This window comes from Colobus angolensis, unplaced genomic scaffold (genome assembly GCF_000951035.1).
Source record: "Colobus angolensis palliatus isolate OR3802 unplaced genomic scaffold, Cang.pa_1.0 Scaffold34, whole genome shotgun sequence".
Taxonomy (NCBI): domain Eukaryota; kingdom Metazoa; phylum Chordata; class Mammalia; order Primates; family Cercopithecidae; genus Colobus; species Colobus angolensis.
In genome coordinates this window covers 4101162-4123803 of record NW_012116710.1, presented here as the reverse complement: position 1 = coordinate 4123803, position 22642 = coordinate 4101162, and the positions used below count along the sequence as shown (strand labels likewise).

General features: G+C 44.3%; 1 protein-coding gene across 5 annotated transcripts in view; it reads left to right on the top strand.

Annotated features, from left to right (window-relative positions):
* Nucleotides 1-22642, top strand: part of ZNF569 (zinc finger protein 569) — a 66024-nt gene that overhangs the window by 30761 nt on the left and 12621 nt on the right. For all 5 annotated transcript variants that reach the window (XM_011952349.1, XM_011952353.1, XM_011952351.1 and 2 more), the window contains 2 exons: nt 21648-21774; nt 22074-22169. In XM_011952349.1, coding sequence (XP_011807739.1) covers nt 21648-21774; nt 22074-22169 — 223 coding nt within the window. The remainder of the gene's footprint in view (nt 1-21647; nt 21775-22073; nt 22170-22642) is intronic.

Below are 22642 nucleotides of genomic sequence, written 5' to 3'. Positions count from 1 at the left end.
AGCCAGGCATGGTGGTGCACACCTGTAATCCCAGCTACTCAGGAGGCTGAGGCAAGAGAATCGCTTGAACCCAGGAGGCGGAGATTTCAGTGAGCCAAGATCGCACCACTGCACTCCAGCTTGGGCCACAAGAGTGAAACTCTATTACAAACAAACCAAAAAAACCATTTTAATTGGGATGAGATGATATCTCACTGTAGTTTTGATTTGCATTTATCTGATGATCAGTGATGTTGAACACCTTTTCATATGCCTGTTTGCCATTTGTATGTCCTTTGAGAAATGTCTTCAGATCTTTTCCCCCTTTTTAAATCATATTATTAGATTTTTTCATATAGTTGTTTGAGCTCCTTATATTATCTAGTTATTAATTCCCTGTCTGATGGATAGTTTACATATATTTTCTCCCATTTTGTGGGTTGCCTCTTCACTTTGCTAATTGTTTCCCTTGATGTGCAGAAGCTTTTTAACTTGGTATGATCCCATTTGTCCATTTTCCCTTTGGCTACCTGTGCTTATGGGGTATTACTCAAGGAACCTTTGTCCAGTCCATTATCCTGAGTTTCCTCAGTGTTTTAGTCGTTTCATAGTTTGAGGTCTTATGTTTAAGTCTGTAATCCATTTTGATTTTATTTTTGTGTATGGCAAGATATAAGGGGTCTAGTTTCATTCTTCTGCATATGGATATCCAGTTATTGAAGATACTGTTCTTTCCCCAGTGTATTTCTTGGCACCATTGTTGAAAATGAGTTCATTTGAGATGTATGGATTTGCTTCTGGGTTCTCTATTCTGTTCCAATGGTCTGTGTGTCTGCTTGTTGTTATTCTTTGTTGCTGCTGCTTCTGACAGGATCTTGCTCTCTTGCTGTCTTGCTCAGGCTGGAGTGCAGAGGTGTGAACATGGCTTGCTGCAGCCTTGACCTCCCCAGCTTAGGTAATCCTCTTGCCTCAGCTTCCCAAGTACCACAGGTGCACACCACCATGCCTAATTTTTTATTTTTTTGTAGAGACAAGGTCTCACTGTGTTGCCCAGAACTCAAAGTCTCAGGCTCAAGCACTTCTCCCACCTCAGCCTCCCAAAGTGCTGGGATTACAGGCACAAGCTACCCTTCCTGGCCTCTGTGTCTGTTTTTACATCAGTACCATGCTGTTTTGGTTACTGTAGTTTTGTAGTATAATCTGAAGTCAGGCTCCTCCAGTTTTTTTTCTGTTTGCTCAGGGTGGCTTTGCCTATTCTGGGTCTTTTGTGGTTCCATATAAATTTTAGCATATTTTTCTATTTCTATGAAGAATGTCATTGGTATTTTGATAATAATTGCATTGAATCTGTAGATTGCTTTAGGTAGTATGAACATTTTAACAATATTGATTCTTCTAACCCATGAGCATGGACTATCTTTCCATTTTTTTGTGTCCTCTTCAATTTTTTTCATCAGTGTTTTATAATTTTCATTGTAGAGATCTTTCAATTCTTTGGTTCACTCTTAGGGATTTTATTTTTAGCTACTGTAAATGGGATTGATTTCTTGATTTCTTTCTTCAGATTGTTTGCTGTTGGCATATAGAAATGCTATTGATTTTTCTATGTTGATTTTGTATCCCACAACTTTACTGAATTTGTTTATCAGTTCTGATAGTTTTTTTGCTAGAGTCTTCAGGTTTTTTCAAATAGAAGATCATATCATCTGCAAACAGGATAATTTGACTTCTTCTTTTTTAATTTGGATGCCTTTTACTTCTCTTATCTGATTTCTCTTGCTAGGATTTCCAGTACTATGTTGAATAACAGTGGTGAAAGTAGGCAGCCTTGTCATATTCCAGATCTTAGAGGAAAGGCGTTCTGTTTTTCCCCATTCAGTATACTAGCTGTGAGTCTGTCATATATGCCTTTTATTGTATTGAGGTATGTTCCTTCTGTACTCAGTTTTTGAGAGTTTTTATCATTGAAGGGATGTTGAATTTTATCGAATGCTTTTTCAGCACCAGCTGAAATGATCATATGGTTTTTGTCCTTCATTCTGTTGATGTGATATATCACGTTGATTGATTTGCACATGTTTAAACGTCCTTGCATTTCTAAGATAAATCCCACTTAGTCATGGTGTGTTATCTTTTTAATGTGTTGCTGAATTCGGTTTGCTAGTATTTTGAGGATTTTTGCATCAATGTTCAGCAAGGATATTGGCCTGTAGTTTTATTTTTTGATTTTTTAATTTTTTGATCTGTCTTGGTCTGGTTTTCATATCAGGGTTGAAGGGGTGGCCTGCCCCTCCACACCTGTGAGTGTTTCTCGTTAGGTGGAACAAGAGACTTGAGAAAAGAAATAAGACACAGAGACAAAGTATAGAGAAAGAAAAGTGGGGCCCAGGGGACCGGTGCTCAGCTTACAGAGGACCTACGCCGGCACCGGTCTCGGAGTTCCCTTAGTGTTTATTGATAATTATCTTTACCGTAAAAAAGATAAGGGAGTGGCTGGACAATAGGATCATTGTAGGGAGGAAATCAGCAGTAAGACATATGAACAAAAATCCCTATAACATGAGTAAGTTTAAAGGAAAATGCTGTGCCTTGAGATGCATATGCAAACTCTCCATAAACCTTTTAGCAGCATTGCTCCAGCAAGTCCCATCTTATTCCTAAAGGCGGTTTTCTCCTTGCTCAGTAAACAAAGCATACAATCGGGTTCCATTGCCCAGGGACGGGCAGGAGACAAATGCTTTTCTCTTACTTGAGATTAAGAGAATGGTGATGACCTTTAACCAGCAAGCAGCCTTTAGGCACTTGTTTAACAAAGCACATCCTGCACAGCCCAAAATCCATTAAACCTTGAGTCACCACAGTACATGTCTCTTGCAAGGACAAGGTTGCGGGTAGGGTCACAGATTAACAGCATCTCAAATACAGAAAAAAATGGAGTCTCTTATGTCTACGTCTTTCTATATAGACACAGTAACAGGCTGATCTCTCTTTTTTTTCCCCACACAGGGTTATACTGCCCTCCTGGAATGAGTTTGGAAGTATTCCCTCTTTGTCTATTATTTGGAATAGTTTAGTTAGGATTGGTATTATTTCTTCTTTAATTGTTCAGTAAAATTCAGCAGGGAAGTCATTGCGTTCTGAGCTTTTCTTTGCTTGGAGACTTTTTATTACAGCTTCAATCTCATTACTTGTTATTAGTCTTTTCAGATTTTGGATTTCTTCATGGTTCAATCTTGGTAGGTTGTATTTTCTAGGAATTCATTTCTTCTAGGTGATTTGCTTTAATGCGACCACCAGAGCAAATGCCAGAGAAAAGGCAAGTAGTCAAGGTAAAAAGAAACTTTATTAGCTAGCCAATGTGAAGAAGGAAAGGGGCGAAGTTCACTGGTCTCTGGTGGCGGAGGCCGAGGAAGTCGCTGCGGCATTCCTGGGCGCAGTTCCTTGGTCCCGCGTATGAGGAGGGGCCGAGGAAGTTTGCGCTGAGCGCCTGCTGGGAGTGGCTTTTATGTCTTGGGCCTGAGGGTGGGAAGGCAGTGGGCAGGACATAGGTGGGTCGGGTGCAGGGCGGTGGGCGCGGCCAAGTAGGTTTCGGTTTCCCCGGTTGGACGTCAGGTGGCGCCTGTGCAGTCGGTCTATGTCTCCTCCCAGGCGCGGGGAAGTTGGTGATGAAGAACCCAGAAATGCGCCATCTTAGTCCCTTTGTTCTTTTGTTCCCCTCCTCCTTCCATCCAGACAGTCCAAACTTTTATTGATTATAGTGATGGGGGCGTTGTTGTCTGTCTAGCTGCTTCCTGCTGTTAGGGGGCGTCGTCATGAAGGTCCATGGTTGGCACCTGGATGTAGGGATGTAGGAGCATCTGGTTGAAGGCGACACGGGTGATCTCTTGGTCTTTGGCTCAGAGAAATTTGATTAAAATAGGAGCAAAACATAAGGCAAGACAGAGGATTAGTATGGGAATTAGCAATGGGAGCATCTGCTGCACTACGGGCAGCAGCCATATTGGTGGTCCGGGGGTGAAGGGGGTATTGTAGGTTTTTAATTCTGCTTTAATCCTGTTTAGGGTTTGGATGTTAGCGTCTACTAGGCCTGACTCGTTTACGTAATAGCAGCATTCTTCTCCTAAGAAAAGACATGTTCCTCCTTTTTTGGCAGTAAGTAAATCTAATGCTCGCCTATTTTGTGCTGCTACTTGGGTCACTGAGGTAATTTGACGCTGTAGAGAGGCCAGGCTTTCAGCTGAAGCCTCTATGGTCTCTTGAATTTGGGCGGTTAGAGATCGGGTAGACTGTACCGAGTGGGCAAGTGCTCCAGTTCCAAGCCCTGACGCCACTAAGGAGGAGGCCAGGGAGACTCCGATGACTAGGGGAAGGAAGACAGCCCGCTTTTGGAGATCATTAGGAGGAGGGTTAAATTGTATGATGAGTTCAGCCACTTCTGCTTTGCTATATAAGGTTAAACTAGGTACTAGGGACACTGGAACATAGAGGGATTGACTGATGGATGTACGATTAAGGACCTTGAAGAGGGTTTTTTTGCACCAGAAATAACCTCCGATGGGGCCTGTCTGGGTCTTATTGGGTGGCTGGGTATAATTACACCAGGAGGAGTTTGGGGCAGAGTAGCAGAAAGGATTGGATTTTCTGGGTTTTGGTATAGTGGGACTTGGAGCAAAAACGGTTTTTGGGAGGTGCTTGTAGAGCCAGTTGCAGCCTTGAAAGCAGTAGGTAAGGGGACTGCCACTAAGGGGGCTCTTTCAAGGGCTGCACAGAGGAAACAGTGGGAGAGATTTGTTATGTTGGCTGCCCGTGTTAGGTTTAATCCTTGACGGACTAGTTTTAACCATGAGAAGGGGTCTTTATTGGAGGAGTGTAGTTGATCTTCTAGGGCCTGTTCTTGTGATTGTATCACTAAGGTTAAGTTCTGTAGGACTTATATGTCCTTAGGAAGGGATTTTTATTGGACCAGTGTTCTTTTTATCAGGAGAGTAGCCATAGGATATGAACTAAGAATTGTGTGTCCTGTGTAGAGTCCACTTTTGACCCCGTCTGCCCATCGGGGGTCCCATGGGTCTTTGATATTTAATTGATATTGAAGGGTGGTATGTTGACTCGTCCAGGTGAAGAGGGCAGTAGGTTTCTCCTGTCTATAGGTTGCATAATGGCTTTTACAATAAATATAAAGGCATCCTAGGTTCTTTTGTTTCCAGTATGTCTTATAGTTGTAATGCGTCTGATCATGCAGAAAGAGAGCCTTAGTTCCGGCCGCACTGCAACACGATAGGGTGAAATTTATAGTAAGATGGGACTGGCAGCCTGAAGGTGGGCAGTCAGTAGTGCCTTGTAGCTGTGAGTGTTGTTTGTTGTTGCTCGACCAATTTTCAACTATAGAGAATCTCCATATGAAGGTTGGGTTAGTACTGGACGCTGGAATGTATGAGAAAAACAGTAAGGAAAGTATAAAACAGGACTTCATTCTGAGTGTAGTTGCAGAGTGTGCCTTGCCACGGAGATGTTCAATAAAAGTGAGTAAGCGGGAGAACCACTGCAATGGGCTGTGATCTGGGGGCAAGTAGGGATCTGGGAGAATATACTGGAATTCCGTTATATTTGTGTAGAGTATGGTGAGAAATCGGGACAGGCGTAAGAGGCTTGGAAACGTGATAATTCAGGGTGAGTTTGAGGCAGGTAGGGGCAAGTCTAGTAGATGTCCACTGATTGTCTTCTGTGGGGGCTTTCTTTAATTGTGATATGTGGACCCAGTGTGTGTGACCTAAAAGCTTAACTGCAGTGTGTGTGGACAGGAGGACAGTATATGGGTCTTTCCACCGGGGCTGGAGGTCTTTGGCTTGGATATCTTTTAAGTATACTTGGTCTCCTGGGCTGAGAGGGAGATGTGGGCTATAGGTGTCTGTTGGAGGGGGGTGTGCTAGTTCTGCATGTTGTCTTAGGAGTTGTCTCAAGAGGGTGAGGTATGGAAGATAATTTGCCAGCGGGGAAGAAAGGGTGGGTAACTGCTGGAGAGTGAGAGGCCGGCCATAGACTAGTTCAAACGGACAGAGGCCTGTCGGACTCTGTGGGGCAGCTCGCAGCCGGGTTAGGGCCAGGGGAAGGAGAGTTACCCACGATTGTCGAGTCTCGAGTGAGAGTTTGGTGAGTTGTTGCTTGATGAGCCCGTTGGCCTTCTCTACTTTACCAGAGGACTGAGGTCTATAAAGGATGTGGAGTTTCCAGGTGTAGGAGGGTTGCCACTTGCTGGACTACTTTGGAGATGAACGCTGGGCCGTTGTCAGACTGGAGAGTGAGTGGGAAGCCAAACCTAGGAATAATGTGTTCAGTGAGTATGGAAGCAACTATATTGGCAGTTTCTCCTGTAGTAGGATAGGCTTCTATCCATCCTGAAAAGGTATCAACAAGGGTTAAGAGATATTTGAATTTTTTATGTTTTGGCATGTGAGTAAAGTCAATTTGCCAATCTTCACCTGGCTGGTGCCCCCTGAGTTGATGGCTCAGATGGGGGTTGTGCAATGCGCCTTGAGGGTTTGACTTGAGGCATGTGGAGCACTGTTGGTTGACTGTAATTAGGTGTTTCATGAGTGTGGGGCAGTGAATGAGAGGGTTTAGGAGGTTATATAGGGCCTTGGGTCCTATGTGTAGGGAGTCATGTATGTCCTTTAGAATGGTGTGGAGTTGTGTCTCAAGGATAACTAATTTATTATCAAGGTAAATCCAATTATCTGCAGCTAGTTTGGCTCTCAAATTTTGTAATAGTTTGGTCTTTTCTTCTTGGGTATAATTAGGGGTATGTTGAGGAGAAAGAAAACAAACAGAAGGGAGTGTAGGGGTGGAGAATCTGGCAGCCGATTTGGCAGTGATGCCAGCAAAACTGTTGCCAGCCGCCACCGGATTAGATGGAGTCTGATGACCTTTACAGTGTATGATGGCTGCTCTGGAAGGCACCGATAAAGCGTCTAGCAGTTTGAGTATTTGTTTTTTGTTGACTATGGGGGTGCCACAGGTGGTTAGGAACCCTCTTTCCTTCCAGATGACAGAATGGGTGTGTGCAATTAAGAAGACATACTTAGAATCTGTGTATATGTTTACTGTTTTTCCTTTGGACAGGAGGAGGGCCCTAGTTAGTGCAATAAGCTCCGCCTGCTGTGAGGTTGTTCCTTGTGGTAAAGGCTCAGCTTCTAAGATAGTGAAAGATGTAACTACCGTGTATCCTGCCTGTCTGTTTCCTTAAGAATTTATAAAGGAACTGCCATCTACAAACAGGGTTAACTGTGGGCTCTCTAAGGGCTGGTCATGTAAATGTAAGTGACTAGGTGGTTGGGCCTCTAAGAGTTCTGGACAGGAGTGTTCGATGTGAGGTTGTTTCAGAGGGTCGGGAAGCAGGGTTGCTGGATTTAGAGAAGAGCAGACTCCTAGGGCAATAGTGGAATCTTCTATGAACAAGAGGTGAAAAAGTTGGAGCCTAGACGGGGTTAGGTGACTGATACTTTTGTGGGCAATAAGGTCCTGAAGGCGGTGGGTGGAGAAGACCGTTAGGGTACAGCCTCTAATGAGTTTCTTTGCTTCTTGGGTTAGGCAGGCTGCTGCTGCTAGGCCCCGAAGACAGGGCTGCCATCCTTGTACAGTGGGATCTAATTGTTTGGATAGATATGCTACTGGACAGTATGTGGTGCCTATAGGTTGGGCTAAAAGGCCGACAGTAACCTTTAGTCTCTCATCGGTAAAAAGCTGGAAGGGGTGTTGGAAGTCTGGGAGTGAGAGAGTAGGATGTGAGAGAAGGCAGTCTTTTAGGTGAGCGAAATGTTTATAGATTAATTTTGGGTTAGACAAAGGTCCTTGGGGAGTCTCCTTGACAGCTGCATAGAGAGGTTTGGCCAAGATTCCGAAATTAGGAATCCAGTGTCTGAAGAACCTTACCAGGCCTAGGAAGGATTGGATTTCTTTAGCGTCTTGTGGAGGAGAAAGATTTTGTATTAGAGTCAAGCGATCTGTGGTGAGCGAGCGCGTCGTGGGAGTGATTTCAATACCTAAATATATAACACATTGTTGTTAGAGTTGAGCTTTGTGTTTGGATACCCGGTAGCCTTTGGATCCTAGATGATTAAGGAGGATTGCAGTGTCTAAAAGAGAGTCCTGTCTCGTGGGACTACAAAGCAGAAGGTCATCTACATATTGGAGGATTTTACTGTTTGTAAGAGGACAGGAGGCCAAATCTTTTGCAAGGGCTTTTCCAAAGAAATGGGGGCTGTCTCGGAACCCTTGGGGAAGCACCGTCCACGTCAGTTGGGTGGAGGCATGAGTGTCTGGATCTTCCCATGTAAAAGCAAAGAGAAAGTGACAATCTGGGTGTAGGGGGATGGAGAAAAATGCATCCTGTGTTGTGTTAGGTGGGATGAGAGAAAGAAGGGTATAGGGATTGGGGACTACTGGATGGGTGGGGCAAACGGCCTCGTTGATAAGACGAAGATCTTGCACTAACCGGAAAGTTCCATCTGCCTTCCTTACAGGTAGGATTGGGGTGTTGCAAGGAGAATGAGTGGGGATGAGGATGTGTTGGCTGAGTAACCTAGTAATGATTGGTTTTAGTCCTCATGTTGTGGAGAGAGAGAGAGAACTGTGGGCGGGTTGGAAACTGAGATGGGTTTCTAAGTTTTATAAGTATTGGTGAATGATGATCTGCCACAACAGGAGTGGAGGTGTCCCACACTTGGGGGTCTATAGGAATGGGGAAATCAGGGAAAGGGTCAGTAGAACTGTTGGAGTCATTTGAGTTAGCCAATACTAGAAGCAGATGGCGGGTGGGGTGGGGGGCGCTAGTAGGGATGGAAATACAGGCTTTCAGTTGACTTAAAACATCGTGGCCTAGTAGAGGAGTGGGGCATGAGGGGATGATGAGGAATGAGTGTGCAAAATCGTTGTTGGCCAGGCAGCAATTAAGAGGTGGGGTTTTCCGAGGGCTGGACGGGGAGCCATTGACCCCTACAAGAGAAATATTGGAGGGAAGGCTAGGCCCTTCGAAGGACGGCAAAACAGAGTAGGTAGCCCTGCTGTCAATTAAAAAATTAGTTGTCTTACCCGCTACCAGGAGAGTTACCCGTGGCTCGGCGAGGGTGATGGGGGTCCCTGAGTCCCGGAACCTTCAGTCATCGTCCAGATGTAAGAGCTGGAAGGAGCTCCCAGGATCCTGAGAAGGGACATCACGCTGAGGCGCCGTGCCCGTTTTCAGGGTGGGGCAGTCTGACTTCCAATGCCCTTCTTTATGGCACGCTGGGCACGGAGTTGTTGGTAGACGAGGGTTAGGATACTTTTTAGCTCAGTGTCCAGCTACTCCGCACTTGTAGCATGGCCACGTTGGCTTAGGCGGTTGGGGACTCTGGGGACATGTATCAGCCCAATGCCCTGGGGCACCGCATTTATAGCAAGCCCCTTTTGTTGTCTTTGAGTTTCTGGGGGTTTTGCTCTCCGGTTTTGGGTTAACGCTAGGCTGCAGAGCAGCCACTAAGGCTTGGGTCTGGAGCTGTACCTTCTTTTTTAGGCGGGCCTGTCGTTGGGCATCAGCCGTTTCCTCCCTTGAATTATAGACCTTGAAGGCTGACTTGACTAGGTCTTGAATAGGAGTTTGGGGTCCATCCTCTGCCTTTTGGAGTTTTTTCTGAATATCTGAGGCTGATTGTGAAATAAAATATGATGCTAGAATAGTGGCCCCAGCTGGGGAAGCTGGGTCTAACCGAGTGTATTGAGTTAAAGCCTCAGTTAGCCTGTTTAAAAATGTGGCCGGATTCTCATCTGGACCTTGAATAATTTCTTTTAGTTTATTAAAATTTACTACCTTATTTGAGGCCTCCTGCATACCAGCCAGAAGACATTGAGTCATCATATCTCGTCTTCGGCGACCTGGCTGGCCTACTTGGTAGTCCCAGTCTGGGTCTATAGAGGGGACCGCTTGTTCCCCTACTGGGAAGGCCGGGTCTATTAAGTGTAGTTGGTTGGTGTGCTGCCTGGCAGCCGTTAGGATGCGCTCTCGTTCCTCGGAGTTTAAAGTAGAGGTAAGAATAACATGGAGATCATGCCAGGTTAAATCGTAACCCTGGCAAAGGTACCTGAATTCTTTGGTGTAAATCGTAGGATTGGCAGAAAAATCCCCTAAACATTTCTCAATTTTTGAAAGATCTGCTAGTGAGAAGGGAACATGGACTCTAACTACACCTTCTGCTCCTGCCACCTCTCGCAAGGGTGCTAAGACTGCAGGGGGGTTGAATAGGGTGGGAGCAGGAGCGGAGGTACTCAGGCAGTCTTTAGAGCGGGTATGGGCAGATATAGGCGAACTAAGGTGACCAGACGGAAGTGCTGAGGGATCGGAGGGAGGTGTAGTCTCAACAATGGTGGGAGGGACTGAGGAGGAGGGCGGAACAACAGCGAGAGCGGAAGAGGAAGGTGGAGCCGAAAGAGAAGGTGGGGCCAAAGCGGGAGGAGGAGGGCGGAACAACAGCGAGAGCGGAAGAGGAAGGTGGAGCCGAAAGAGAAGGTGGGGCCGAAGCGGGAGGAGGAGGTAGAGTTTATGGCAGGAGTGGAAGGGAGGGAGGGGAGGTAAGGTCTTCAGGCAAGTCAGACAGGAAGGATGACTCCTTTTCGGACTTTGCTAGGCCTGCGTGCTTGGCCAACATAACTTGAGCCAAGGAACACTGGCTACACAAGTCCGAACGAGAACGCAAGGCCTAAAATCCTTGTATGTAGTTAATTTCGGACCACTTGCCTAAACACTGGCAGAAATTACTGAGGTCGATCAAAATGTTACGGTCTAGAGTGCCTTCAGGCAGCCATTGAGATTGGTTGTCTAATTTATATTGTGGCCACGCCACAGTGGAGAGGAACACCAGCTGCTTTTGCCTAAGATCTTGTTCTAATTGTAAAGTTTTGAGATTTTTTAGAAGACACTCTAAAGGGGAGTCTCTAGGTATTTTGGATTGGGGGTTTCCCATTGCCTTCCTCTCGCCTATAGGCGGAAACGGAAACCGAACTCTACCTGGCTACAAAGCGTCCTTTGGAGCCACCAGAGACTGGTGGGAGGCTCCTGGAGCCGGAATGGAGATTACCTCCAGGCGGACATCTCCATCCTGGACGGGTCTCCCACGGAACGGAATGGAGTTCCTTTGGGCAGACGTCTCTACTTTTGGGAACTCCCAGTGGGTCACCTGGTGACCAAAAAACCTTGGGCCTGCGCAGGACTTCTGGCCAAGGAGTATGAGAGGGAGGCAAGAGGTACTCACGTCTAGGAGACTTGGAGGTGCAGAAAGTGATGTCTAGGTCCTGGTCCGTCCACGGCGTGGAAGGAGGAGGCTCCTCGGACCTTGGGGGGCCCTGAGGAGGGGTCTCCTCCCGGGTTTCGACACCAGCTGATTTGCTTTAATGTGACCACCAGAGCAAATGCCAGAGAAAAGGCAAGTAGGCAAAGTAAAAAGAAACTTTATTAGCTAGCCAATGTGAAGAAGTGGCGAAGTTCACCGGTCTCCGGTGGCGGAGGCCGAGGAAGTCGCTCCGGCATTCCCGGGCGCAGTTCCTAGGTCCCGCGTATGAGGAGGGGCCGAGGAAGTTCACACCGCGCACCTGCCGGGAGCGGCTTTTATGTCTTGGGCCTGAGGGTGGGAGGGCAGTGGGCAGGACATAGGCGGGTCGGGGGCCGGGCGGTGGGCGCGGCCAAGTAGGTTTCTGTTTCCCCGGTTGGATGTCAAGTGGCGCCTGTGCAGTTGGCCTATGTCTCCTCCCAGGCGCGGGAAAGTTGGTGATGAAGAACCAGGAAATGCGCCATCTTAGTCCCTTTGTTCTTTTGTTCCCCTCCTCCCTCCGTCCAGACACTAGGTTTTCTAATTTATTTGCATATAGTTGCTCATAGTAGCTTCTAATGATCCTTTGGATTTCTCCAGTATTGGTTATGTCTCTTTTTTCATCTCTGATTTTACTTATTTGGGCCTTCTCTTCTTTTCTTAGTCTGGCGAAAAGTTTGCTGATTTTATTTTTTTAAAAAACTGATTTTTTATTTTGTTAATCTTTTGTATCTTTTCTTCATTTCATTTATTTCTGCTCTGATCTTTCTTTTCTTCTAATAGTTCTGAGTTTGGTTTGCTGTTTTCTAGTTCTTTTAAGATGCATCATTAAATTGTTTATTTGAAGTTTTTCTTCTTGTTTGATGTAGGTCCTTATAGCTATAAACTCTCCTTTTAGTGCTGCTTTTGCCATATCCTATGGGCTTTGATGTGTTGTGTTTCCATTATCATTTATTTCAAGAAATTTTTAAATTTTTTTTCTTAATTTCTTCACTGACCCAGTGATCATTCAGGAGCATATTATTTAATTTCCGTGTGTTCGTATAGTTTCCAAAATTCCTCCTTGATTTCTAGTTTTATTCCATTGTGGTTAGAGAAGGTATCTCATATAATTTTAATTTTTTGAGTGTTTTAAGACTTGTTTATGGCCTAACATGGTCTATCCTTGAGAGTGATCCATGTGCTGAGGAGAAGAATGTGCATTCTTCAGCCACTGGATGAAATGTTCTGTATATATCTATTATGTTCATTTGGTCTGTAGTGCAAATTAAGTCTGATAGTTCTTTGTTGATTTTCTATCTGGATAATCTGTCCAGTTCTGAAAGTAGAATGTTGAAGTCTCCAGCAATTATTCTATTGGGTCTTTCTCTTTTACTGTAATATTTGCTTTATATATCTGGGTGCTCCAACGTGGGGTGCATACATGTTGACAATTATATCCTCTTGCTGAATTGACCCCTTTATCATCATGTAATGACCTTGTTTGTCTCTTTTTATAGTTTTGGTCTTGAAGTATATTTTGTCTAAGTATAGCTAGTCCAGCTCTTTTCTGGTTTCATTTGCATGGAATGTATTTTTCTATCTATTTATTTTCAGTCTCTGTGTGTCTTTATAGGTGAAGTGTGTTTCTTGTAGGCAACAGATTTTTGGATCTTGTTTTTTGTGTTTGTTTTTTTAAATAATACATTCAGCCACTCTGTCTTTTGATTGGAGAGCTTTACATTCAAATGTTAGTCCATTTACATTCAATGTTATTATTGATCAGTAAGGGCTTAGTCCTGCTATTTCGTTATTTCCAGGTTGTTTTGTGGTCTTCCTTTCCTCCTTTACTGTCTTCCTTTTTGGGAAGGTGGTTGTCTCCAGTGGTATGTTTTAATTTCTTGCATTTTACTTTTTGTGTATCTGTTGTATGTTTTTTTGATTTGAGGTTCTCATGAGGCTTGCAAATAATATAACCTATTATTTTAAACTGATGACAAATTAACACTGATTGCATAAACAGGCCAAGAGAAAATTAGTAAAAACTCTACACTTTGTCTCCCTGCTTTTTTAGCTTATTGCTGTTTTTACTTTTTATTTTATTTATTTATTTATTTTTGAGATGGAGTCTTGCTGTTACCAGGCTGGAGCGCAGTGGCACAATCTCGGCGCGCTGCAACCTCTGCCTCCCAGGTTCCAGCAATTCTCCTGCCTCAGCTTCCTGAGTATCTGGGACTACAGGCATGCGCCACCCCACACCCAGCTAATTTTTTTGTATTTTTAGTAGAGACAGGGTTTCACCATGTTGGCCAGGATGGTCTCAATCTCCTGACCTTGTGATCCACCCGCCTCAGCCTCCCAAGGGGTTGGGATTACAGGTGTGAAGGACCGCACCCGGCTTGCTGTTTTTATTTATATTTTATTGTACTGTGTCTTGAAATATTGTTTTAGTTATTGATTTATTTATATTGATTAATCTTCCCACCTTTCTTTCTTTTTTTTTTTTTTGAGATGGAGTCTCGCTCTGTCACCAGACTGGAGTGCAGTGGTGTGATCTCAGCTCACTGCATCCTCCGCCTCCCAGGTTCAAGCGATCCTTCTTCCTCAGCCTCCTGAGTAGCTGAGACTACAGGCATGTGCCACCATGCCCAGCTCATTTTTGTATTTTTAGTAGAGATGGCGTTTCACAATATTGGCCAGAATGGTCTCAATCTGTTGACCTCATGATCTGCCCCCCTCAGCCTCCCAAAGTGCTAGGATTACAGGTGTGAGCCACTGCGCCCAGCCGATCTTCTCATCTTTCTATTCAAGATATGAGTAGTTTACACACCACAATTGCAGTGTTATAACATTCTGCATTTTCTGTGTACTTTCTATTACCAGTGAGTTTTGTACTTTCACATGATTTCTTATTGTTCATTAATGTCATTTTTTCAGGTTGAAGGACTCTAGCAGTTTTTTGTAGGACAGGTCTGGTGTTGATGAAATCTCTCAGCTGTTGTTTGTCTGAGAAAGCCTTTATTTCTCCCTCATGTTTGAAGGTTATTTTCACCAGATATACTATCCTAGCATAAAAGTTTTTTTCCTTCAGGACTATAAATATGTCGTGTCACTCTTTCCTGGTGTGTAAAATTTCCACTGAAAAGTCTGCTGCCAGACATATTGGAGCTTCCATTGGTATGTTGTTTCTTTTCTCTTGCTGTGTTTAAATGGATCCTTTCTTTATCATTGACCTTTTAGGAGTCTGATTATTAAGTGTCTTGAAGTAGTCTTATTTGGTTTAAATCTACTTGGTGTTCTATAACCTTCTTGTACTTGAATATCAGTATCTTTCTTCTAGGTTTGGAAAGTTCTCTGTTATCCCATCTAATAAACTTTCTACCCGTCTCTCTACCTCCTCTGTAAGGCCAATAAGTCTTAGATTTGCCCATTTGAAGCTATTTTCTAGATCTTACAGGCATGCTTCATTCTTTCTTACTCATTTTTCTTTTGTCTCCTCTGTGTATTTTCAAATAGCCTATCTTCAAGCTCACTAATTCTTCCCTCTGCTTCATCAGTTCTGCTGTTCAGTGACTGATGTGGGTGAGGGTGGTGGCTCATGCCTATAATCCTAGCATTTTGGGAGGCCAAGGCATGAGGATCACTTGAGCCCAGGAGTTTGAGACAAGTTTGGGCAACATAATGAGACTACCATCTCTACAAAAACATTAAAAACTTAGTTGGGTATGGTGGCATGCACCTGCGGTCCCTGCTCTTTGGGAGGCTGAGGTAGGAGGACCACTTGAGCCTGGCAGGTTGAGGCTGTAGTGAACCATGATCACACCACTGCATTCCAGCCTGCATGACAGAGACTCTGTCTCAAAAAAAAGAAAAGAAAAAAAGATGGATGTATTCTTCAGTTTGTCCATTGCATTTTTCAGCTCCAGAATTTCAGCTCTATTCTTTTTAATTATTTCAGTCTCTTTGTTAAATTTATCTGATAGCATTCTAAATTCTTTCTCTGTGTTATCTAGAATTTCATTGAGTTTCCTGAAAACAGCTATTCTGAATTCTCTATCTGAAAGGTCACAGATTTCTGTGTCTCCAGGATTGGTCCCTGGTATCTTATTGAGTTCAATTTGGTGAGGTCATGTTTTCCTAGATCGTCTTAATGCCTATGGATGTTTGTTGATGTCTGGGCAGTGAAGAGTCAGGTATTTATTGCAGTCTTTGCAGTCTGAGCTTGTTATACCTGCCCTTTTTGGCAAGGCTTTCCAGGTATTTGAAGGGACTTGGGTGTTTTGATCTAAGCTTTTGGTCACTGTAGCCATATCTGCATCAGGGGGGCATGCCAAGCCCAGTAACGCTGTGGCTCTTACAGACTCATACAGGTACCACCTGTAGATAAGATCCAGAATTCTCTGGAAGAATTATCCAGATTACCAGGTAGAGACTCTTGTTGTCTTACTTTCTCCCAAACAGACTCTGTGCTGAGCTGCCTGGAGCTGGGGGAGGGGTGACACAAGCACCCCTGTGGCTACCACCACTGGGACTGTGCTGAGTCGGACGAAGCCAGCACAGCACTGAGTCTCACCAAAGGCCCACAGTGTTCACTGAAGTTCACCCAAGGCCTGTGTTCACTGAAGGCCCTATCACTCTACAATCAGCAGGTGGCAAAGCCAGCCAGTTTTATATCCTTCCCTTTAGAGTGGCAAGTTCTACCCAGCCACGGGCAGGTCCAGAGATGCTGTCCAGGAGCCAGGGCCTGGAGTCAGAAACCTTAGGAATCTACTTGGTGCTCTATTCTATGGTGGCTGGACTGGCACCCAAGCCACATGGCAAAGTCCTTCCCACTCTTCCCTCCCCTTTCCACAAGCAGAGGAATTTCTCTCCATGGCTACCACTGACCCAGGCCCATGGCAGGTATGGCCTGGTTACCACCAATGTTCACTCCAGGCCCAAGGGCTCTTCAGTCAGCTTGTGGTGAATGTTGCCAGGCCTAGGATTCCCCCTTCAGGGCAGTAAGCTCCCCTTCGGCCCAGGGCAGGTCCAGAAATGCTATCCAAGAGGCAAGGCCTAGAATTGGGGACCCCAAGAACTCAGGTGGTGCTGTACCCCACTGTGGCCAAGCTGGTACCTAAGCTGCAAGACAAAGTTCTCTGTACTTTTCCCTCTCCTTTTCTCAAGCAGGAATCTCTCCCTGTAGCCACCATATGGGAAATGTGCTGGGTCACACCTGAAGCCAGCACATCTCTGAGTCTCACCCAAGGCCCATGGTGAGTACTACCTGGCTACCACTGCTGACTGTTCAGGGCTCAAGGCCCTTTAGTCAGTAGGTGATGAATACTGCCAAGATTGAGTTCTTCATCTCAAGGCAACGGGTTACGTTTTGGTCCAGGGTGTGTCTAGAAGTTTTATCCAGGAGCTGGTGCATGGAATGGGGGCCTCTGCCTGGTGTCCTGTCATACTGTAGCTAAGCTGGTATCCAAGGTGCAAGACAAAGTCCTCTTTACTCTTCTCTCTGCTCTTCTCAAGTGGAAAGAAGGGGTCTCTCCTGGAGTTGCGAGCTGCACTACTTCAGGTTAGGGAAAGAGTGGCACAAGCACTCCCTTGGCTACCCTGGCTGGTGTCTCACCGGGTCCCATGCCCCCCTAGTCCACTGGCTCCAAGCCCAGCACAGCACCAGGACTTGCCCAGGAATTGCAGTTCCTGTGGCCTAGACTGCCTTTCACGGTCACTTAGGACCCTAGAGCCCTTTAGCCTATGGTGGTGAGGCTTGCCGGAATTCAGGTTCCTACTGCTACAATGGACAATTCCCCTAAACTGGCTAGGGATGGTCTAAATACTTCTGGTGTCGGCACCAACTGAGTTCTCCCCAGTGTTGCCTTCTGCTGTGACGGGGCACCACTGAGTTCCAGTGCAAAGTCCTACAATCACTCTTGGTCTCCCTCCTCCAGGAGCATAGATTCTTTCTTACCACCATATGACCACTGCTGGAGGATAGGGACGGAATGGCATCAGCAATTCAAGACTGTCTTTCCTACCCTCCTCAGTGCCACTTTCAGTGATGTGAAGTTAAAACCAGATACTGTGATTGCTGACCTGATTTTTGGTTATGATGAAGATGGTTTTTTGTGTGGATAGTTGTTCAGTTTGGTGTTCCTGTGGGGAGGATGATCATGGAGGCTTCTACTGGGCCCTCTTTCCCTGCTTCCTCTCTGATAGTTTTTTTGTTCATTCAGAACATCTAATATGTTGTCCCATTGCTATTTGTCCTCCATTGTGTTTGATGAGAAGTCAGCTATTAGTTTTATTGTGGTTGGTGAAGATGATAAATTGTTTTCTCTTGCTATTTTCAAGATTTTCTCTTTGTATTTATTTTCAACATTTTGATTATGATGTGCTTAGGTGTGTATCTTGTTGCATTTATCCTACTTGAAATTCATTGAGCTTGAATATGTACATTAATGTTTTTCATGAAATGGAAGTTTTCAGTCATTATGTCTTTGAATATTTTTCTGTCCTTTTCTCTCTCCTCTCTAACTTACACTAAATTATGCATATGTTGATGCACTTATTGCTCTAACATTTCTGAGTCTACATTCTTTTTTTTTTTTTTGAGATAGGGTCTCACTCTGTCACCTAGGCTGGAGTGCAGTGGCACAATTATAGCTCACTGTAAGCTTGAACTTTTGGGCTAAATCAGTCCTCCCACCTCTGTCTCCTGAGTGGCTAGGACTACAGGCATGTGCCAGCACACCTGGCTGATTTCTTAAATTTTTTGGTAGAGATAGGGTCTCACCGTCTTGCCCAGGCTGGTCTTGAACTCGTAGCGTCAAGTGATCCTCCCACCTTGGCCTCCCAAAGCACTGGGATTACAGGCATGAGCCACTGTGTCCAGCCTGTATTCATTTTTCTTCATCCTTTTTTCTGTCTTTTCTTCAAATTGCATCATTTTTGTTGATCTGTCTCCAAGTTTGCTAATACTTTTTTCTGCCAACTAAGACCACCCTGAAGCTGTGAGAAAGTCTCAGCCAGGCCAAAGGGGAGTTGCTGACCAAAGCTTTCCCACTGGAGGAAAACTGTATCAGGTGTAATAGTCCAGACTTTAATAGCCTCACTATGCTGAGCCTGTGGCTGGAGGCAGTGTTGGGGTATCATGACTTCAGCATGGCTATTTGCCAACTATGCTTCTCACAGTGGATTCCCTTAAAGAGGATTTGAGCACCACGCCTTCATAGCTGCCAAAGGATGGCCAGATCTGGCATGAACGTATTAATCTGTTAGTATTACACTTGACTGCCTGTGATAGAAAGCCCAGATAACCTTTGCTTAAACAAGATAGAAGTTTATTTATCTCTCATATTGAAGTTCAGCACTGGTCCTGTAGCTCCAACGGGCAGAAAACGAAACGCTTTCTCCTTCATTGCTCTACCATTCTCAGTTGTTGACTTCTGCCTCATCTGAAATGGCTGTCTGTATTTGCTCTAACCATCACATTGACTTACCATTCTACAAGAAAGTAGAGGCTTGGGAGAAATGGTATACCTCGTGCTTTTATGCTCACTTATCAGCAGTTGCATGCAATCCTTTCGTCTCACTCTCCAGAACTTTATAATATAAACATATTAATACTTATTTCAGCAGACCATGTGCCTGGCCAGAAATTGGGAAGACAGAATAAATATTGGAATAGAAGAATAACGGGGGTTGCTACAGTATTGCACTGTTGGGATTTTCTTCTTAGGCTTATGTTTCCCTTTAGCTTATTCATTTCGTTATGAATTTTAAAATTTCAGGCTGGTTATGGTGGCTCACACCTGTAATCCCAGCACTTTGGGAGGCCGAGGCAGGCAGATCATTTGAGGTCAGGAGTTAAGAGACCAACCTGGCCAACATGGGGACACCCTGTCTCTACTGAAAATACAAAATTTAGCTGGGTGTGGTGGCGTACGTCTGTAGTTCCAGCTACTTGAGAGGCTGAGGCAGGAGAATCACTTGAATCCAGGAGACGGAGGTTGTAGAGAGCCAAAATCACGCCACACTGCACTCCAGCCTGGGTGACAGGGAGAGCCTCTATCTAAAAAAAAAATCAACCACAGATATGTACTACTTTAAATATTGATTAGTTTTAATGGTTTTTCCTAATTTGGGATGTTTATTTTTCTTCATTAAACTTACTAAACATTTGGCTAATTCATTCTTCTTAAACTATCAACTTTTTTTTCTTTTAAGAGACAGGGTTTTGCTCTATTGCCCAGGCTGCTGGAGTGCAGTGGTGAGATCATGGCTCACTGCAGCCTCAAACTCCCAGGCTTAAGCAGTCTTCCTGCCTCAGCCTCCCAAGTAGCTAGGACTATAGCCACGCACAACCATACACGGCTTTTATTGATTGATTGATTGATTGATTGTAGAGATGGGGTTTTGCTGTGTTGCCCAGACTGGCCTTGAACTGGCCTCGAGCAGTTCTCCCACCTCGGCTTCCCAAAGTCATAGAATTACAGGCGGGAGCCACCGCACCTAGCTCCAGCTTTTAAATATGGAGATTTATGTATATACAAGTTCTAAATTTTTCACTTTAAATTGTTTCTATTTTTGCATTTACTATATTCTTTTTCTCAAGTATTTTCTTCAAATATATTTTAATGACTTCTTTTGGGATTCTTTTACTCTTGAGCTAGGGGCAATTAGGATTTTTTTGTAAAATCTTTGGTGCTGATTTTTAAAATTTATTTACTAGTTTAATGATCTGATCTCCTGAAGAAAGTACAACTTCCTGAGGAAAAAGTCTGCAGCTGAGGTAGTCCCAGCAAGAGTGTGTCTTATGTGCTCATGTCCTTCCCTGTAATTGGTCAAACTATTATACCAGGGCCAGATTTTCACATCATGCTTTCTCCACAGTCCCACTTCCTCACCAAGTGCTTTATCCAAGCTTATTTGGATCTTCCTCCCAGATGAGAGGAAATATTAAAAACCCCTGGATTTCAGGGTTTTTTTCCCCTGACACTTTGCCTTTTGCTTCTTGAACATGTTTATTGCAAACATCATGATTTTCCACAGTAAGGGGTTTCAGGAGGTGATCTCCCATCAGTACCACAGCTTTCTCTGAGCCCTTAGTATTAGTGGATGTTCATGCTCATAAGTTCCTTTTAGCACCTAGAAACAAATTCTTAGAAACATTGTGAACAAGGTATTGGAGACTTTCTGTTTTCTCACCTAGTCTCTGGTAGAAATTCCTGAAAAAGTAGGAAATATGGATTGCTCCCTTTCTTCCAGGCTGACTGCTATTTAAGATTTGTTTCTTATGTTCGTATACATTTGGGCATTTCTGTTTTGAACCAGGAAGAATGCATTAGATTTCTATATTCAAATCACATTGCCTTTAAGCAGTTCACTGTTTTTTTTGAAATTCATTCAATAGCTTTTTTTTTTTTCTTTTTTTTTTTGAGACAGGGCCTTGCTCTGCCACTCAGGCTGAAGTGCAGTGGTGCAATCATGACTCACTGCAACCTCCACCTCCCGGGCTCAAGCAATCTTCCTACCTCAGCCTCCTGAGTAGCTGGGACTACAGGTGCACACCACCACACCTGGCTAATTTTTGTATTTTTTGTATGGTCTGGGTTTCACCACATTGCCCAGGCCTGTCTCAAACTCCTGGGCTCAAGGGATTTTCACGTCTCAGTCTCCTAAAGTGCTGGGATTACAGGCATGAGCCATGTAATGCCCAGCCATTCTGTAGCTTTTTAAATACACAGTTTCAGTTTTAATTCTATTTCTGACCATTAAAAAACAAATTGTTATCAGGGCATATTTTTTCCATGGTTGTCTCTGAGATTCTATCTGTGGCCCCTTTTCCAGTATATGTAAACTCTGAGCAATCAGATTGCATTTGCATGGCTGCAGACACACACTACAGGCTGATGACCAATAAGTCTTCATTTCCAATGTGGATTTCTCTTGATCTCATGAACAATATGTCCAACTGCTAAATCAGTGGCTATCTACAATTGCATGTCCCACCATACCACAGATTTCACCTATCATTCTGTCCCCTGCTTCTATCTAAGCCTTGGTTTCATTTTTTCCTGCCTTTGGTATCTTTTGAGATCTTAAACCACTTAACTTGGTTAAAGTTTTATTTTTCTATTTCTTTCACACTCAGTATAAATTGGTACCTAACATCTCCCCTTTAACTCATGGTAGATATTAAAAACGTGTGCTTGCTAAATCAGTGAATGAACATAAACTGACAGCAGGCTGCTAATATGATGGGCTTTTTTAATAACCTCTGATTAATATCAGAACAAGGTTCAATATATTTTGTTTACAATCACCTAAGATGGATACTTCAGACTGAGTGGGAGTGTGTTGTTACAGGGAACAGTGACATTCAAAGATGTGGCTATTGACTTCACCCAGGAGGAGTGGAAGAGATTGGATCCTGCTCAGAGAAACCTGTACCGGAACGTGATGCTAGAAAACTATAACAACTTAATCACAGTGGGTAAGAGTAATTTACCATATAATTCAAACTCTGGAAAGAAAGTACCTTCCCCCCCACCCCCGCAGTATTTCTGAAATATGTGGACCTTTTAAATATTAGAGTGAGCTTGCCCTTGGGATGCTTTTGCTCATGTAAATGTCCACGCTGCAGTTTTCAGAGCAAAAGGGGACAGCATCCCTAGAAGCCACATTTTCTTGTCCTTTAGAAAGCCTGGTTTTCCTGGGCCAGCCTCAATTTTTGGGTGGTTCTTTGTTCCTAGTAGTATGTATGCCCAAATCTATGTAACTTCCCTTTGACAGGCTATCCATTCACCAAACCTGATGTGATTTTCAAATTGGAGCAAGAAGAAGAACCATGGGTGATGGAGGAAGAAGTATTAAGGAGACACTGGCAAGGTAAGTGGAAGGGAACCAGACGGGTGAGGAGAGGTCAGGGCCCTATTAATGATTAATCAGTGAGTGGTTGATCCCTCTAAAATATTCTTCAAAGATATTTTCAGAGCTTGGCACGGTGGTTCATACCTATAGTCCCAGCACTTTGGGAAGCCAAGGTGGAAGGATTGCTTGAGTCCAGGAGTTTGGGACCAGCCTGGGCAACATAGTGAGATCTCATCTCTAAAAAAAAAGAAAAGAAAAATTAGGCATGGCGCAGTGGCTCGCACCTGTAATCTCTGTACTTTGGGAGGCCAAGGTGGGTAGATCATGAGGTCAGGAGATCGAGACCATCCTGGCTAACACAGTGAAACCCTGTCTCTACTAAAAATACAAAAACTTAACTAGGTGTCGTGGCGGGAGCCTGTAGTCCCAGCTACTCAGGAGGCTGAGGCAGGAGAATCGCTTGAACCCGGGAGGCGGAGGTTTCAGTGAGC